At 46.4% G+C, this 20,081-nt stretch overlaps 1 protein-coding gene across 2 annotated transcripts in view; it reads right to left on the bottom strand.

The window, feature by feature from the left end:
- The window catches only part of LOC147630444 (pyruvate dehydrogenase E1 component subunit beta-1, mitochondrial-like), a 100,351-nt gene that overhangs the window by 58,749 nt on the left and 21,521 nt on the right, over positions 1-20,081 (bottom strand). For both annotated transcript variants that reach the window (XM_086810313.1, XM_086810314.1), the window contains exons 7-8: positions 12,747-12,872; positions 12,530-12,663 (exon numbers count right to left, since the gene is read on the bottom strand). In XM_086810313.1, the coding sequence (XP_086666439.1) occupies positions 12,530-12,663; positions 12,747-12,872 (260 nt within the window). The remainder of the gene's footprint in view (positions 1-12,529; positions 12,664-12,746; positions 12,873-20,081) is intronic.

Genomic DNA, 20,081 nt, shown 5'->3' with positions numbered 1-20,081 from the left:
TCAATCATTACGTGGCCCACGGCGACAATCTACACTTGGGGAGAATTGGAACCCCAAGTTGAAGGAGGAGGTGGATATGGCGGTGGCCCGCTTCTTCTTCCACGACCACATTGCCTTTCAAGCGGCTAGGTAAGTGCAATCGATCATTGCCAATTCATCATTCATGTTTTCATCATCCTAGTCTCCTTCTCATTAGTAAATTACTTTCTTGAATAGGTCGGAATACTTCAAGGTAATGGTTAAGAAGATTGGGAAGTATGGCTCAACCTATACGCCCCCCTCATCCGAGAGCTTGCGCACTACATTGCTCGACAAGGAGAAGCGCATTGTAGAGCAAGCGACCGACAACACAAAGCGGCAATGGGAGAGGAACGGAGTCTCCCTCATTGTGGATGGATGGAGTGACACCCGCAAGAGGAGTATTCACGGCATGGTTGCATATTCCCGTGGAGAGATGTACTTCATCTCATCTCATGATGCATCCGGCACTGGGAAGAGCGCGGATGTGCTTGCGGCAGAGTGGGCTACCACCATGGAGATCGTTGGTCCCGAGCATGTAGTGGGCTTTGTTGCGGATGGGGAGCCTTCCAATAGGGCGGTGGGAGCTATTCTCCAAAGTATGTATGGACATGTCACGGTGTCCTTTTGTATGGCTCATTGCCTAAACAACCTCCTCAAGGACATCGGGGCATTACCATGGATCAACCCGCTCGTTGAGGAGGCCAACACCATGGTCTCCTTTGTCCTCAACCACCAAAGACTTCGGCATGAGTTCAACAAGAGGTCCTGTCTCTCTCTCCTCAAATATTCCGACACCCGGTTTGCCTACAACTTTCTCATGTTGGGCCGGTTGAAGGATTGTAGTGGTGCTTTGAGGGGGCTTTTCCTTAGCAACGAGTTTGTCGCCATGCAAGAGTCCCATACAAACACTGGCCAAGAGTGTAGGCTACGGGCGGATGACGCCTCTTGGTGGGAGCGTGTGAAGACCACAGATGCTATGGTGAGGCCCATAGTCCACCTGTTGAGGATTGTAGACGCTATGCAGCCATGCATAGGCAAGGTCTACGAGGCCATGGATCGCATGATAGAGAAGTTGAAAGACTTCGTGCCTGACGAAGACAGATACGAGGAGATCCATGCCTTGTGTCTAGGAAGGTGGAATTCCTACTACTCTCCATTGCATGCAGCAGCTTATGTGGTGGACCCAGAATTCCAAGGCAACAAGCAAGAGAGCGACCGGGAGGTGAGCGCTGGATGGAGGATCATCTTGGATCGTCTTGTGCCTGATGCATCGGTTAGGCGCAAGATCAGGGACCAGCTTTCGATGTACAGGTCATTTCATGGCTCCTATGGCTGTCATGATGCACAGGTTGACCGCTCCAAAGTTGGTGCTGCTCTATGGTGGGAGGACTTTGGTTCAGATGGACCGGAGCTGCAGCAGCTTGCCATCCGCATACTTAGCCATGCCGTCAGCTCCTCTTGCTTGGAGCAACTTTGGAGTACCTACAGCCACATTGCCTCTAGGAAGAGGAACCGACTCGGGGTAGAGCGTGCCAATGACCTTGTCTTCGTCAGCGCGAACTTGCGAATGCTTTGCAAGAGCGTGACCAAGAAGGCAGATTCCTTCACCGAGTGGGAGATGAGTCAACAAGAAGAGCAACGGGAGGATGAGGTGCAGGAGCAGCATGCCAGTGAGGATGAGACTGAGGATGAGCTTGATGCTTCTTTGGCAGCCGCACAAGCTACCCATGACCATGAGGCGAGCACTTCACGTGGATGATCATTCATGGATCATGATTCATGGGCCTTACTACTTAGCTCTAGCCTCTAGCCTCTAGTCTTCAGCACTTTTTTGTCATTGACTCATTTGAGTCCGTCCTTGTATTTTGCCTCCTTAAGGCTTAGTCCTGACTCCTGACTCCTGAGTCCTGACTCTTGAGTCATGACTCATTTTGTATCTACTTAATTATTAATATGACTCAAAATCTTAGCATTTTAGTGTAAATTTGTGCTCATTTTGATGTACTTCCAAAGTAGAATAAGTGCAGAGTAGAAAAATTAAAAAAAAGTATTTTTTGAGTGTCGTTCCCTCCCCCGTCCCCGTTTCCTACTTATGGCCGTCCCCCGTCCCGTCCCGTCCCCGTCCCCGTCCCCCGTCACCGTCCCCCGTCCCTTGTGACTATGCTCTGGCTCCAAGAACTCGAACAATGCGTCTAAGCTTACTCCAGACCAAAAAGTGGAGGCAGGCAAGACAGGTGGCAAGTTGAGTGCTGAGGAGCTTTCTCAGTACAAGAAGGAGGATAGATGTTTCTTTTGTCATACAAAAGGACATACTTCTCGGGATTGTCCGAAGAAGCCTCCAAAGGCCGCCGCCGCCTCCACAGCCTTCGTGGTGAGCTCAGCTCCCACACAGACCCCAGCGGCTAACCCTAGTTCTTCAAACCCCGGTGCTTCAGCTGGAGCAATTATTAGCCGGGAGCTCGAAGATAAGCAGAAGGGCGCCCATGACCAGGAGTATGAGCGCAACGAATTGCTCAAGTCCTTTGGCTACATAGGTGGCCAGAGAGTCGTTGTCTTGTTTGACAGCGGCAGCACAGAGGATGTGGTCACGGAACAGGCCGCTAGGCGTGCCCGTTTCGAGCTCACTCCGGTGGACAAACAAGTTGAGGGTTTTAGCACAGATATAACAACGAGCGTCAAGTATGAAGCTCTAGGTGCTAAGTTAGTGATTCAGGGCATAGAGTTTGTGCGTGACTTTATGGTTGTCCCTCTTGTAGGAGCAAACATAATTTTGGGTATCCAGTGGTTTCACAAGTTTCTTCCTGATGTCAAGTGGGACAAGCACACGTTCCAGATCAATCGGAATGTGTCAAACACCCCGGTGACCATTAAGTGTGAGCCAGGTATTCCAATCTTTCCGCTCATAAGCCACTTGCAGGCTAAGCCAGCAGTTAGGAAAGGCGCACAGTGTGCGATGATTTACATCCAGACAGCCCAGATGGTGGCCAGTGCTTCCGAGAAGTACTCGGTTCTCCATGAAAAGTTTCAGAAGATTTTTCTTCGGGACAGCCTCCCTCCCCAGCTCCCCCCGTCCAGACCGGAGGATCAGAGGATTGACCTCCTCCTAGGCTCGAAACCCCCAAGCAAGTTTCCGTATCGCCTTTCTAAGGCAATGGAATCGGAGTTGGACCGCCAACTCCAAGAATTGTTGCAAGCTGGCTTCATCCGCCCCAGCGTGTGATGATGGGTGTTTTCCGGGAGTTGATTGGAGAGTGTGTGTTCATATTTCTGGACGACATACTCATATTTTCAGCTACAGTTGAGCAAGATGACATTGATGTGGAGAAAGTCCTTAAGTTGCTGGAAAGCAACGAGCTCTACGTCAATGAAAAGAAGTCAAAATTTTATCTGTTCCAGGTGCATTACTTGGGATATATAATTAGTGCTGAAGGCATTCGACTTGATCCGGCTAAAGTGGCCGAGATTGTTAACTGGGAAGTACCTCAGACAGCTTATGACATTAGATCATTTGTGGGTATATGCCAGGCATATTCCACCCACATTGACAGGTTTTCTAATCTCTCGGCAGATCTCACCGATCTGCTCTAAAGGGAGTGAAAACAAGAAGGCAAAAGATTCGAATGACTCCACGAGCGTTGGAGGCATTCCAAAACCTCAAGGTGGCGCCTTGTTTAGCCCTTGCCTCGTGGGACGAACCGTTTGTCAGTGGTATGATTGAGTACCTTCCAGGAACGGCCAATCCAGTGGCCGATGCTTTAAGCAGGAAGGGACAAGTATCTACGATTCAGACCACTAGACTTGACCTTGTTGGTACAGGACTAGAGGATATGAAGCACATGTACGCGGATTCCGAGGAATTCGGTACTCAGTGGGAACAGGCATTGGATGCCACAGGACCATGCCATTTTTTGATACGCGATGGTTGGCTTTTCTACAAAGGCCGACTATGTGTCATGAAGTCATTCCGGGCAGCTCTTCTCCATGATGCCCATGACGCCATTACAGGTGGTCATAGGGGCATGAATTTGACTCTGGAGAAATTAGAACGGCAATACTATTGGCCAAAGATGAGGCGTGATGTGTTTACATATGTACAACGCTGTGACATTTATCAAAAGGTGAAAGCTCCTCGTGGAAAGAAGATAGGATTGTTACAGCCCTTGCCAATTCCTGAGGGTCCTTTCCAGACATTTCGATGGACTTTCACAAATCTGTGTCCCAGTCCGAGTAAGCGTAATACGCAGAGCTTAACTGTTGTTGATAGGTTTAGCAAATTTGTTATGCTTATTCCTTGCACAGGGCCAATGTGACTGCCGAGGATGTTGCCCAGTTATTCATTCGGCATTGGTACCCGATTGGCGGGATTCCTAGAACAATAGTGTCAGACCGAGATGCCAAGTTTACCAGTCATTTTTGGAGGACATTGTTTGATAATTTTGGTACTAAGTTGAATTTTTCCAGTGCATTCCACCCACAGACAGACGGCCAGACAGAGATATACAACCAGTTGGCCTTTGATGTGCTGAACGATCAACAAGGTAAGTGGGAATCGTTTTTGCCTTCAGTTCAAGCTGTTCTAAATGACTCTTTTTCTTCAGCTATTGGCAGGACTCCATATGAGGCAGCGTTTGGAAGACCTTTCCAATCGTCGTTAACCAGGACTTCGTCTTCAGTACCGGAGGCGAACAGAGTGAAGGAGTCTTACCAGGAGATCTTGGAGTCAGTAAAAGACAGATTGGCTAAAGCGCAAGAGGCCTACACTCGATAGGCCAATAAAGACCGAAGGGATATGAAGTTTTCGAAAGGGGATTGGGTTTATCTTCGGATAATGAAGCATAATGAAGCAAAGATTGAAGCAGGTGGGCAAGCGATGCCCAAAGTTGTCTTTCAGAAGCTTCGGATCTTTTCCCATCCGGAAAAAGAATAATGAAGTGTCTGTGCAGTAAAAGCTACCTCCGAGTTGGACTATGCACGATGTATTTCATGTCAGTTGGTTAAAGCCATATGCAGGTCCACCCTCTTCAAAGGTCAAAGACGAAGCGGAACCAGACATTGTGGATGAAGCAGAAGTAATGGTTCCAGAACAGATCCTTCTGCACCGTTTCAAGCATGGCTCAGGCCGACGACTACGACAGTTCCTCACGAAGTTTCAGGACCGAGGAACTCACGAAGTTTCAGGACCGAGGAACTCATGAAGCGGTATGGCTCAACAAAGAGTTCTTTGAAGACTATCCGGCATTATTGACCGATTATTTGGAGGCTATGCAGCTTCCGTCAAGTTAAGCAGAAGGGGATGTCACGTGCATCCCGCACTTGGATGCCACGTAGACATTTCTGTACAGAAGGTGCAGGACCTGGGATGGTGAACTGGTCCCATGTGAGCCCAGTCCGGGACGAGTCAGCCAAGGATCCATCTCAGTCGTCCGAGGTCAGGTGTGCATTGTCCTACACATGAGTCCAAGGTCAGGTGTGCATTGTCCTACACATGAAACAGTGCCAGTCCGCGCTGTGAGTCTCCCTCTAGAATGATGTCAATGGTTCTGTGTATCTGGTATGGTACCGGATGCCAGATCACTGAGTAGATAGTGGTTAAGACAAGGGGCCAGCCCATTGGGCTACCCCGGATCTGAGTGTGGGCATGGAAATGGTGTAGAACCGCCCCCATGAGGGCCAGGAAGGCCCAAGCTGAACCCACCAGCCATGGAAGGGCTATAGAACAGCCCTAGGGCAAAGATAAGGCTATTTTCAGGAGGTTACAGCCTTCATAGGACTGTAGGGCAAGTATGGGGCAGCCCATATAGGCTGCCCAGCCTATGGATTGTGGGCAAAGGCTCTGCCCAGCCTTCTAGAAGCAAGCGCTTGCCTCCCCAGTTTGCTAGGGAGAATACACAGCATTTATTAGGATTTTTTTTATTTGCTGAATTTACTCAGTCGTGGGATTTGTCTGCTGGCCGCCTGCTCTTATACTGGCCGACTACTGCTGTAGGGTAGTATAAATAGGAGAGGTCCACAATCCGATCATTCATCTCATTATTTCACCAAGAGCTCAAGCCAATCAAGGGCTAGACAAGCCAAGGAGATTGCTAAGCAAAGGGGTGGACTTCTGAAGGTCAAGGGCAGGGATTTCCCAGCCAAGAAAGGTCAAGAATTCTGTATTTGTTTTCAGATTTACATCATTCTAATAAAGCAAATACACCATCCGTGGTGGGGACCCTACAGAGGGTAATTGGGACCCAATACTATGTCCTCTCCATCTCTCTCTCTCTCTCTATTTTCTGCACTTCTCCTTTCAAGTGTTGTGCGTTAATTTCCGTCGCAAAAAGAGTGCTGAATTCTGAGTTTTGAAGTTACCGATCTTTCTCTGAATCTTCCGCATATTACATAATCTCAGGTTTTTTATTTGAAGATTCATATGAAGAGAGCATGGTGATATTACATGAGTGATTTACTCATCACAAAGCATTTACTATGATTTAACGACACATTAATTAGAGATGTTCCGAAGTTGATCCCTACATCTTTGGCATGTATGAAAAACTCATCACCATGAGTGTGCACCACGCAGCATAGAAACCTACTATGAGCAATTAATAGAACAAAAGGTGAGAGCGATGATTGGTTTCACCACTTCTATTGAAGCACATAATGATCCAAGAGGCTACTGTATGCAACATACAATGGTCTACATGGATCATTATGTGCTCCAATGTAAGTGGTGAAACCAATCATCGCTCTCACCTCTTGTTCTATGAATTGCCCGTAGTTGGTTTCTGTGTTGTGTGGTACACACTCATGGTGATCATTTTTTCTTACACGCCAAAGATGTAAGGATGGACTTCGAACCATCTCCAATTAATGTGTCATTAAATCATAGTAAATGCTTTGTGATAAGTAATTCACTCATGTAATATTACCATGCCCTCTTCATATGAACCTTCAAATAAAAAACCTAAGATTATTAAAAAGAAAACAAAAAGAATTAAGCCTAAGCCACATTATTACAATTATAGCAAGGCTTTAAGTTTTTCAGACTTTCTTTGCAATAATATGCACACGTATGGTGAGGGAGGAACCTAGAAGCCAAGATTTGATAGTTTTGTAAGAGAGCTAAACAATGCCTTTGAGTCAAAGATAAGACCCTCTCAAAAATGGCATTCAGTACGGTAAATTTTCATATTCCAAAATTTATTATGGTACGACGAATTTTCGTATGGTCTCGTACCATATCGTACGATCGTACGTCAACAACTATGATTTGAATGACCCTATCAAGCTACAAGAGCTGGACATCACTGACACGGAGTCCCGTGTTACAAAGATCATCACAGAACCATGAGAAGGTGTATGCGAGACATTTCTTAGAGCTAGGAGCTGCACATGGTCTTATTATCTATAACGGGACATCTCAATGGCCTTCCTCAACCACCCTCACCTCCTTCCCTTACTCAAGAGATACCAACATCATGGATTACTTGATGGGATATCCGGCTTTGGCACACCTTCTCCCCAACTTCTCCATCCCGCCATCCCCCTTTGAAGTTGACCATGCCTGCCTCTCTTCGACTCTTACTTACCCACCACCCCCCATCTCACATTACATGCAAGTCCATTTTGATCACGAGCTTGATAACCACATCAAATTCCCAAATGTGGATCCTATTGTCCCCCTACCCGCCCTCACATCAGAGCTCACCACCATACTCCACACATCTGCCACCACTTCTTTCATCTACACACAGAGGTCTTAACACCAAGCCACTTAGTGATTCCATGCCCCAAAACTGCTAGTGAATGCCGACCCACACGCTCCCGTCTTAAGCATGAGGTACGAATTGGAAAAATCATGGAAAAATCACAAAGCGCCAACCGCAATGGATTTCGCAACACCTCAGCTAACGCAAGAAACAAGAATTCTGCACTCGGAAAGAGAATGAGTTATGCATTTCCACCCTGTTGGTCCGCTAACACCATCACCTGCATCCGCAAAGCTAGAGATTGGAAAGAGGATGAGTTACAGATTTCCACGCTCTTGGTCCGCTAACACCATCACCCGCATCCTCAAACCTGAAGATTCACTTGATCCTAATAATTATACGACGATCATGATTGGCCACACGTCGACCAAACTCTCTATGGATCGGTGCTAGAGGTGGAGCTCAGTTCATTTGCAAAGAGCCAGGGATGTACAGCCTCAGAATAGGTGCCATGATTGAGGAGGACAGAGCACAACATCAAAGGATTTACTCTTGCTTTGTGAATTTCCACAAAGCTTTTGATACTCTACCCCAAGCCCACCTCACACGGCCTCTACACGAGACGGGAGTCCCCAAGAGGTACATTACAGGAGATTTCCAGCACTGTGCAAGTGAAACAGGGCTGTTGTCTATCACCCACTCTTTTTGGCCTCTACATTGAAAAGATCTCGAGCTTCCTTAATAGATTAGGCAGGGCTAGTCCAACACTAACACCGCATATTGATCCCCCTACTACTTTATACACATAACATCGTCCTCCTTTCAAAATTAGATGAGGGGCTTCAGAGACATCTGGATGCCTTACAAGACTTTTGCACTCAACCGGACCTCACTATTAACCTTGGTAAAACCAAGGTAATGGTCTTCAATACTTCCCGCCCCTTCACATCCAGATTGAGCTTCACATACACAGGGGATCCTCTGGGGATTCTCATCCTATGTCTACCTCGGTGTCACTTTTAGTGGCCCACATTTCACCATGCTTTCTACATCACATGCCAAAGTGACATGGGGATATGCAATGTTGCACTATGGTGTGGCAACTCGTCGACGACGAACAAGGAGAGCTATGGATCACCACCCAGCCATAGAGGGAATGACGGTAAGGTTCCCCATTGTCGGGTATATATGGTGGCCTACCTTCCCACACATACTCGGCCGCCCGCGGATCTATGCCCGAGCGTCCTCTCTCCTGAACCCCAACTCGCTCGCTCGCTACCCATTGGAGTTCGGTCAAGCTCCCCGTAGCTGCTATACGGACGACATAACATTACTCCCCCCTTGAGAAGAGTTTTCATCCACGAAAACGAACTTCGAAAAGTTCTTGGTTAACGTACTCAAGCGCTCCCACGTGGACGCCGCATCCTCACAATCCTTCCACTTAGCAAGTGCCTCTCAATACACAGTATGCCTCCAGTTCCGATCTCTAAATCCGAGAATCCTCCGAGGTTAATGTTGAAGGGATGGTGGTTCTAGATAAGCAAGTGAGAATCGCCATCCTTCCACTTAACAAGTGCCTCTCGCTTCAGTGTGCCTCGAAATCCAATCTCTAAATCCGAGAATCCTCTCATGTTCAAAACGTTTCACTATCGAAACGAAACGATGTTGAAACGATTTATTTTAGAACAAAACGTTTCAACACCAGGTAGGTGGACAATGAAACGTTGGAGCAAAACGATCATATACATAAAATGTGAAGGTATTGGCCAATAGTTATAAGATGATATTAGCATATTTATCATCAGTAAACAAATAAGACATACAAAAGAGAAGAGAAAAGAACAAATAGGATGAAAGAACGAAAGAGAAAGAATTATAAAAGCTAAAAAGTACACAAAATCACAACCTTTTTTCCCACATGGTTTCAATGTGCGCATGAAACGTTTCAATACTGAAACGTGAAACGAGCTTCAAAGTCACCAAAACGAGTTTCATGGCGACCATGCTCAAGTTCATGTGGAAGAGATGGTGGTTCTAGACAAGCAAGTGAGAATCGACAAGCTGCAGCCCCCTCGTACTGAGATCTGTCATCGCCACGCCCTCCCTCCTTTCTATGCACAGCCCTCCCTTTTCTCCGCCTTCTCCTTCCCTCCACTTCGACTCTTTCCTCGCTGCCTCCCTTGGGCCGATTCTCTTGAACCCTCCGCCTTTGCTGCCCTCTGCACCCTATCTTCTTTCTCCCCCCTCTCTTCCACCTATGCCTTCGATGGCATTCGTAGGTTGCGTGGAATAGATGCAGCTATTGTTTCCGACCCCCCCCCGCACGGGTCCTGTGACAGCCATCGCCACTGATTTTTTCCAATCTCTCCTCACGGGTGCCCCATTATCCCCATAGGTGATGGACGTGCGCGAGAGAGTCTAGCGACACACGAGAGAGGTGGTTCCTCTCACTATTCGGTACTTCTTATTGACTCCCTTCACAATAGAGGAGCTGGCAGAGGCATTGACGACTCTTCCTAGGAGCAAATGCCCGGGGGCGGACGGGCTTCCAATTTCTTTCTTTCTTTGCCACTGGGAACTCATGGAAGGCGAGCTTCGAGTTGTCTTCAATAAGATTATGACCACAAGTGTCATGCCAGAGAGGCTTCGGAGGGTTTGATACACTTGATTCCTAAGGAGGGTGACAGATTAGAGATCCGACAGTGGAGACTTATCACCCTTCCGGAAACCGCCTACAAGATCTTGGCCAAGGCCATCAGTCGAAGACTTCAGCCTCCCTGACTTGATCCATGACACTCTCACAGGTTTTGTTCAGGATCGGAGCATTCTGGACAACATCTTCACCTTCTGGGACACAACAACTTCGGCCAGGATGTGGCAACAGGACCTCATAGTGCTACTCCTAGACTTTCAGAAAGCTTATGATAGGGTTGATTGGAGCTTTCTGGAGGGCACGATGAGCCGAATCGGGTTCCCCGTGGAGTGGATCCGTGGTGTTCCAAGACTTTACTCAACCTCTAACAGTCATGTTCTCATTTAGGGAGCCCGTGGCGACAGATTCCTCCTTTCCCGCTCGGTTCAGCAGGGCTGTCCTCCGGCATCTTACCTTTTCTTATTCGTTACCGAGGCCATGAGAAATTTTCTCTCAACCTAGGTGACGGGGCTCCAGGGATTGCGTCTCCCCCTCCGTACTCAAGAGGAGCTCCTAGACTCACAGTTTACAAATAACACGGCAGCTTACCTATCAAGAGATGTGGTAATCTCCAGAAATTCGCTGAGGCAATCAATATATTTTGTCGCGCATCAAGAGCATAGATCAACTAGCACAAGTTGTATGGTTTTTGGGTAGGCTCTGCACCCGCCCCAATTTGACACCCAATTGAGGCTTTCCAGTGGATCTCAAGGGGCACTCCAGTTCGCTGTCTTGGATGTCAAGTGGGCATCGACATCTCTCCATAGCAGCAGCTCGCCCCTCTTCATATGAGCATTCGGAAGAATGCTTTTGTACTCGAGTTCTGCGAGGCTCTCCCTAGCTGGTAGAGTGGTGATGGCAAACCATGTCCTTACCACCATGTGGTACCAACATTACTTCTTGTTGGACCTTCTCCCGAGCATGTATTAGTCAACTACAACGGTTGATCTGGAACTTCTTGTGGACTGGCAGTGATGACAGTATATACATTGGACTGGTGTCCATGGCAATTGTATATACCGAGGATTGATGCCACTCATGTGATACTGTGGACTTGGCTTTCCGTTCGGACTTGTGCCTGTGTACATGCCCGGAAATGCCTGGTGGATTGGTGTTCCATTGGGTCTGGTACTTCGTGTACTTGCCTGGAGCACGTCTATTTTGGTATAGTCTCATGAACGAGGATTGTCCATACCAATGCTACATTGCATAGCATCTTTATGTACTTGCTTGCAATTGAAATTGCATGCTGTTTTCATGCTTACTTGACCAATGTGTAGTTCCGGGTAAGGGGACGCCCGCCCGTTAACCGTGCGTGTGAAACTGTCTGCTGACATGGTTATGTGGCATGTGAGAGGTGGTAAGTATTGGTCATAAACCTAGCCTTCGGAGTTAACACTAATTTATAAGTGAGTGTGTACACACTTCATTAAGTTTTGGGCGACCAAAACTCACTTATAAATTATGACCAACCCAGTGTTCACACACACTGATATCCCGAGGTGGACAAAACCCAATGTCCACCGCCTAGACCTTATCCCCTTTGTACAAAGGGAGTAACCAACCATGTGTCTACTCTCGCTTGCTCCACAAAGCACCTGTCTGCCACTTACAATGGACAACTCACTATCTCACTCCTCTCTCTAGAGATAGGCGCCTCCTTCATGAGGGACTTTAGGCTGTATTTTCTGCACTATCTCCTTCCCAACTCCATATCAAAGCTTGCTAAGGTGTTTCCCAAGCTTCCAAGAGTGTTTCCGGGTGCTAATCACTCTCCTACACACTCTCAATGATTGAAATTCAGCAAAACATCTCTTTATTGTTGTAATTTCTGGTCTTTTTGCTGAAAACCCTAATTTCAGCCCTCCTTTCTCAAGTTAAACCATAGGGGAAGCTTGAGTGTAACCCTCACGTTAAAAAAAGAAAGCAAGATCGTCATCAAGATAAACCTAATGCACTTAAGGCACTCAGCATTTGCAAAATAAGTACAGAAAACCACCCTTTTGCACAGTAAGTAGAGAAAAACCACCCTGAAGGAACACCAGATGTCCAGAATTTTGTTTCACATCACTACATTAATATAATTTGATAGAGCACAGAAATAAAAGGAAAAAATACATACAGTAGCTCATTTTCTAAGAATACTACAGGATCAGGATCCCGAATCGCTGCCTTCAACAAGCCACGTGCATCCTCTGAGGAGTAAGGAGAGAGAACCTTGAGCCCTGGACATGAGCCATACCATGCAGCAAAGCACTGCACATACAAGCAAAAAAAGTCAACCATGTGTAACTATAAGACTCCTGCACCAAATGACAATAAGAATCAAGTAAAATCACCTGTGAATGCTGAGCAGCAACACCTGCAGCAGCCCCATTTGGCCCTCTAAACACAATAGGGACAGAAATCTGCCCTGCAGACATGTAGTTTGTCTTGGCCGAAGAATTGATTATGTGATCAATTGCCTAGAAAAAACTCACCCCCAGGATCACATTAGGAGTGTGCATTCCAGTTGCTTAAGAACACACAGAAAACAAAACCACATCCAGCAGTGGAAGAACTTTCATAAAAAATGTTGAATGTTTCATAAAACAGCAATCTTCTTGACCTCAAAAACAATAAGCAAGATCCCTATGGACAATACATGGATTCATTATCACCAATGATGCATGGATTATTCCCTACTTGAATGAGCAAAATTATGTACTCTTAACTTCATGGCAAAAAGCTTCAGATCATCCTTCACACTATACATTGTGTGCTAACCATTATCAGAACCCAAGACTAGGAGAAGACTAAAGAATGCAAGATGCCCAACTTCTCAGTGGTCATATCTTCATACATATTCAGTTTCAACCACTTCTCAACAAGTGAAATGCAAACCAAGCCATGATGAAGGTTGCAAAGCCCACTGAAGTGCAGTTGTTTTGTTCATCATGAATGGTGTGACCTAGAAGTTCAAATGATTGTTGTGTGCTGTATAAACTTGTCAATACTTCAACACACAAGTGAACAAGCGACAAATGAACACAGACCTCATTTCAAAATTCAGTGAATCAACTTCTCAGAGATGACATTCTGTAGGCTGCTCGAACGCCAAATTGTTGTCTAACAAGGTTCAAGGCAAGCCTAAGGCAAAAAGTTGAAGTCAATGGGGATGGTAGAAAAACTAAAATCCCTACTGCCACAACCTACAAGCTGGCTCAACATTCAGAATGAGAAATGCCTAAAAGCCAATCGTGCATAGATATAGAAAAGACTATAGGCAAAGATGTAATTGCTTCTAGAACTTCCACCACAACTTGGACATTTGGACATGTGGCACTACTCATAGCATATATGCCAATATGGATGTTATGACACAAGAGTGTCCACGAGTGGTTTTTGCTTTCGCCTTGGTGATTCATGCATATCATGACTTAGCAAGAAGCAACCCACTGTGGCCACTTCTAGCTGTGAAGTTGAGTACAGGGCAACGTTTACGGATACAGTTAAGTGTGTTTAGCTCAGACGCCTTATTGCTGCCAACACAAGACAACATGGTAGATTTATTCACAAAGGCTCTCTCACGAGAAAAGTTTGAAGCTTTTCGCAAAGCTTTGAACTTACTTCACTTTGGGGATTAGTCCGGGCTCCCTCTCATAGTCCAAAGAGCTTGACACATCTCTATACTTTTCGTGCCAGCTCACCTCTTGTTCACATCATCACTTCCAAAGGGAATTTGTAGCTATTTGGTAGTAGTAATGTGTGTGAACACACTAGGACTAGTCGAGCACTTTTTCTCTCTTCAGGAGGTTTTTTTCCCCGAGCTAGTATACACTTATCTTGGGGTATACTTATCATCTTTGAACAACACACATTCATTATCTATCTATCTATTATCTTTGAACGACACACATTCATTATCTATCTATTATCTCATTGTGTGCTCCCTTAAGCTTCTCCACCATGTGCATGCGCGCGCGTATTCCTGCAACCCTGTTTCCAACATTTATGACTTTTTATGGCCTGAAAAGGATTGGCCAAACTGAATATTGCTATTCAAAATCCCTATATAACGATAGGTCAAGGATCATTTATGAGCATTCAAGACAAGGGATGGAGAACAAAGACCAAGGGCATGAAGTTACAATGCTTGGGAGACACAAGTGTTAGGAAGCACCAAGGCATATTTCACCGATGTTTTTCCTGTTTAATTACCTTATGATCTTCCGTCTATTCGGTCAATTGATCATGAGAGAATTTGATTCCAACACCTCAGACTATGAGTATTGCACCTTTCAAGGATGAGTCAGTTGGAGGAGGGTGAGATTGCAAAACAGTTGTCTCGGAATATCTCAAGATGGGACAGATTCATAAAAAGAAATCTCCTTGGGAAGCTCCAATGCTTTTGAAGCACAAGAAGAAAAGGAGTTGGCAAATGTGCAATGTGCATGAATTATAAGAGTTAAACAAAGTTGCGATAAGGCATGTCTAGGCACCATTGAAGCTGTCAAAACAATCCCAAACATGCTATATCCTACCTCTTTGCAACAAGAAAGCATGTCCACGTGGTACACAGATATGATGCACATCACATCCCCTCCTACTAAACTTGTAGCAGTAGGTTGCTCCATTCACCTTTGCTCCGATTCAACTCCAATCTCCTTTTGTAGGCTTTGCTCCATCTACTCAATCACATATAGCCTCATCCTTCTTCTCAAGAGACTATTCTAAAGCTCCTCTAAAATTGTCATCGTCCCCCAAACACAATTCAAAGACATCCACCTCCTCAAGATTTGACGAGTTGATCTCCTCCTTTGTAAGTCCCCCAAGATCTCCTAAACACAAGACAATAAGATTAGTACCAAATCAATGGGATGCAGTATTAAGAATCCTACTATGGGATTGATCATGGTGATTAGCATAGATTAAGCATAAAGATTAAGGTGGGTTGAAGCACACTAAGAAAGCCATTGTTGGAGAGAGAGAGAGAGAGAGAGAGAGAGAGAGAGAGAGAGAGTAGCACACTCAACAATCAATTCTATCGCATATGTTATATGAACCATACAAATGAGAGGCTTCTAATATAGATAGCCTCAAGCCCAAATATCCATACATGTGTCCACCTATGTAGCACTCTTATCCATACACACTCAACATAATATCTAGCACCTCTAGGGTGCGTTCACACTCAAAAGCCCAAGATTCACTCACACATTGCACATTTCAACACCCCTCTTCAATGTAAACTTGGGTGTGTGCATACAATCTCTCCAACCAATTTGACCAACTCGCCTCTAACCCCCAACCATTTGGCATTGCCAATCTCAACACTCCCTCTCAATGCAAATTGCAATGCAAATTGGAGTGTTCAACAAGTGTGGGTGGGTGTATCTAGCCAGCCTAGACACAAAGTTCATTTTGAGCCCACTTGCTCACAACGGAACCACAGAGTCCAATTTGAACATATATGTTCGGGTGGGAACCTGTCAAAATATGCAACGGAGATGAAGACAAAATTTGAAAACACAAGAGCAAGTGCACTACAAAAAAACACAGCAATAGAGAGGGAGAGAGAGGCGTGTAACTCTACTATATACACAAGAGAAAACCCGAATACCCAATACAAACTGTGGGGGGGCTAGGGGCCATTTTATATGGCCCCTAAGAGCCAATCCGCCAACCTAAAAAGCAGCCGACAGTAGCTAGAAGCTCATGACCTGCTCCCACCTCTAGTCGGCCAGCAAACCTTTGTCGGCCAGCACTCAACGAAGGTCAGGGAGAGACAGAGACAGTCGGCCAGCATACAAAACACTCAGACCAACAGTCGGCCAGTGTCTGGATCAACCACGAGCCACAGAACAGTCTCCCACACCTGGTAAAAATAGGAAAAAAAATAGGAAAAAATATGGAGAGCGGGGAAAAATCAGAAAACACCTAAATCGGACGGGCACACCCACAACAGAGGCCCTGGTGTAAATATACAGACAGGAAATGACTGCTAACAGCCCCTCTCAGCTCCTGGATGTGGAACCAATCCCAGGGAGTTGGAGTGCCGCCGGAGCAAAGCCTGAGATAAAGACTTCGTGAGAAAAGAGGTCCACCGCACTGTCCTCCGTCAAACAGAACTCTAGCAAGATGTCATCAACAACGATCTTTTCACGAACAAAATGCCTCTGGATGACCGTGGGTTTCACCTATGGAAACCCAATCTCGCCAAGTAACCTCTGCAACCTCATCACCACACAAACAGTGTCACCAATTGGCTAACCATTTGGTCCATCTCCAGTTTTCGCGTCTCATTCACTTGAGGCCAGGCCGGTGTCTCATGTGAAGAGGCCAGTATTTTGCTGACATGGACGGGAGCCAGACTGGTGCCACCCGTGTGTTAGCAGGATGGTGTCGTATGGACGGGAGCCAGACTGGTGCCACCCGTGTATGACCTGGACTGTGTTCGACCCATGGGATTGTCACGCCATGGAAGAGCCAGTATTCGTGCCGTGTTTTGCCTATGGGACTGTCACACCATAGGGAGACTCGTGCCTGGAACTGTGTCTTACCTATGGGACTGTCACTCCATAGGAAGACCAGGTTTTTATGTTTTATGTCGTGCCAGTTTTGTGCCGACAAATATTTTGTACTTGTTCCATGAACGGGAGATATGTCCATGTTACTATTTGCACATGCACACATATTTTGCATGTTTGAAACTGTTTTCGCATGACATGTATTTTTGTGTTTGCCTGCTTGACGTGTTACTTACTGAGCGGGGACGCCTGCCAGTGAGTCGTGAAGTGTGCTCTGTATTCTGACGAGTTTGAGCGCATGTGAACAAGTGGTAAGTATATTGCACATGTTGTTTTTAATATTTTATTTCTAACCTTTTGTTTTATAAGGTCTTTTGTTCACACATTTAAATGTGGGCCACTTTGGGCACCCACTTAGGGGCCAAGGTGGGGAGCCCCACTTTAAGTGTGTGGGAGTGGGCATGGTCACCTACCACATCCCCATAGAACTGGCCGCCCACATGCAAGCGTGGGGGGGCCAGCCAAATCAAAATGTTAAACTCCACTTTAATTTTATAAAAAAAGGCTCCCTCCTTCAAGCGTTGACATCACCGCTTCCACCTTCTTTCGTGAGAACCGGCGAACATCTCTTCAGGCTGCGCACGTATACGGATCCTGTGCACCTTCATCACCCTGTGCTTCATCGCGTGCTGCCGGTTGAGCCAAATCAAAGGCGGCTGTTTATGCTACTGCGGGCTGCGCATGAACAACTACAGGCGGCTGCTTACTCCACGCTACCTTCTCCTGCAGGCTGCTCTTCCTACGCAAAGGCGGCTGCCATATTTTACTGTACGGCTGCGCTTACTTTACCAGGCGGTTGCTGAATCATCCACGCTGCTCCTCTACAGGCGATTGGCCGCCACTCCACAGGCTGCGAATACCCACATAGGCTGCAGCCAGGCGCCTGTGTACAGCAGCCAGGCACCCCTTTTCTCACAGGCGGCTAAACCCTTTATCTGGCGGCTGTTTACACACAGGCTGCGTTGCCTTGTTCTTTTGCAAGCGAACGTGGGCCATCTTCAGCAGCATACAATAGCAGCCAGTTGTGTGACCTTCACCAGTAGACCGTGGGTGTACTTCTTTAATATGCTGCACTCTGCAGCCGGGCTGTTGTTCCACCACCAGCAGGCCACGCTCCAGCTACTCAGGCGGCAGCTCCATCTTCTTTTTGGCAAAAGGTTGCACTTCCTTTCCAAAGGCGGTGTTTTCTTTCTTCAAGTGGCTTCATCTCGGTGTCTCTCTCATGTAACTGTACACATGGGTATTGGACTTCCTCAGCCATCCACAAGTAAGTGAATTTCAGATTTAAGTAAAGTATTTTTGTGTTAAATCTGATAAGGGATTCCCGACTCCCTATACGGCCAACACCCGTTCGGTGTCGGGTTGTCCAAGCTCTATTGGAGAACCTCGGTCCAAAGGTGCTGAGATCGGGAGAGCCAGGCGTTAGTACGAGAGCGCCTGGTTGTGCGTGGTCTCGGAACACCAGTGAGGCGCTCTCCTGCGGAGTCGAGTGAAAGCACAGGACCGTAGAGACTGGACCACGCTAGTGGTCATTCTGCTTCGAGCATCTGCATCGAATTTCGACTTCGAGCCTATTTGTTTGGTACTGTTTTCATATGTACATGGACATCATCTGGTTCTTGGAACCCATGGAGCATTGTATTTATTAAATACTCCCAATAAATATATCATATATTGAGGGGGGGGTCGGCCCGTTCCGGCCCTAGTGCTAGTGTCCATCTTTCCATTTCATTTCATTTCAATTTCAAGTTGTATTAAGTTGTCCATTTCAAATTTGTGGTTTTAAAGTTGTGCTATTAAGCATGTGGGTGTCCAACGGAGTCTTCCCACTTGACGGGATCGGTTTCATTGGTATCAGAGCACAGTTGTTTCCCTCTTCCTAGTGGGAAACGAACCTGTGTACTGGACATCCCGCTTTTAGCAAACTTAAAACACAATGGACAGCCAAGGTAACTCTTTGGAAGTGCCAAATTCGAGGGGTCCATCTAGTGCCTCTTGTGGGTCTGATGCCTTACGAGGTAGACACAAGCCCCTTGAAAGGGTTAATGATAGTGAATCAAAGGGTCAACTGTCTCCAGGAAAGACAGTTATGCTTGAACAAGAGCCTGATGCTATGAGGGCTGAAATGGAACATATGAGAAAACTTTTGCAAGCTCAAGAGCAAGAGTTAAAGTTTTTGCATGAAGATCCCCATCTGCAAAGTGCTATTGAAGCCAGGAAGGCTGATGCAATGGTAGATGTAACTTTTGAATCAATGGCACGGGAAGTGGGCAAGAAACCAAGGGAGTTGGCACTTGCCTACCTCCTCCGCAATGGTGATATCAAAGAGGGGGATGACGGAGAGCTGAAATTCAGAAATCCACCTCGTTTGAAGCATGGAGATCCCGCATCTCAAAGGCTGAAATCTTTTATGCAAAAGGAAGAGGTGACAGTCACCTCTCGACATGCATCTTCTCCACAAGGCACAAAGCCTGACAGATATATGTATACCAGTGCTTATGGAGGGCATGAAAGTCACATGCATGCAAGACATGTATCTCATGGTGACAGGTCTGCTTCCAGAAAAATTTTGCCTTCTGAGTTGTCTCATGGAGAGACATTGCCATATGCAGGTAAGTCACATGCATCTGAGTTTCGAGTTCGTGGAGCACATGCCACCGTGCCCCATGGAACTTCTATGACGGCCCATGAAGCCCATGCAGATAGGGCTGCCCCGTTGGATAAGGGGAAAAGAAAAAGAGAAGACCATGAGCCTCATGCCAGAAAGCTCAAGGAATTCAAAGCAGGTGACAAATCTGTTAAATTTGATGGATCCCATCTCCACTTGGAAGGAATTTAAAGACAGATTCTATGTTCAGTTTTTGCCACCAAATGTGGAGCAAACTCTCACTCAAAAGTGGGACAGGCTGGAACAAAGAGATAATGAAAGTGTGCAACAGTATGTTAACAAATTCTGAAAAGTGTTGCTGAAAGTGACTCCCTTTATGCAAATCACTAAGGATGAAAGAAAGAGGAAGTTTCGTTCTGGACTGCAACCAGCATATCGTTCGAGCATTGAATTGCACCCGAAACATACGTTGCAACAGCTCACAGCTTCTGCTCTTG

Source organism: Cibotium barometz, chromosome 16 (genome assembly GCF_041138505.1).
Source record: "Cibotium barometz isolate CiBa-2024 chromosome 16, ASM4113850v1, whole genome shotgun sequence".
NCBI classification, from domain to species: Eukaryota; Viridiplantae; Streptophyta; class Polypodiopsida; order Cyatheales; family Cibotiaceae; genus Cibotium; species Cibotium barometz.
Note: the sequence above shows the minus strand (reverse complement) of the source record. Positions and strands in the feature narration are given on the sequence as shown.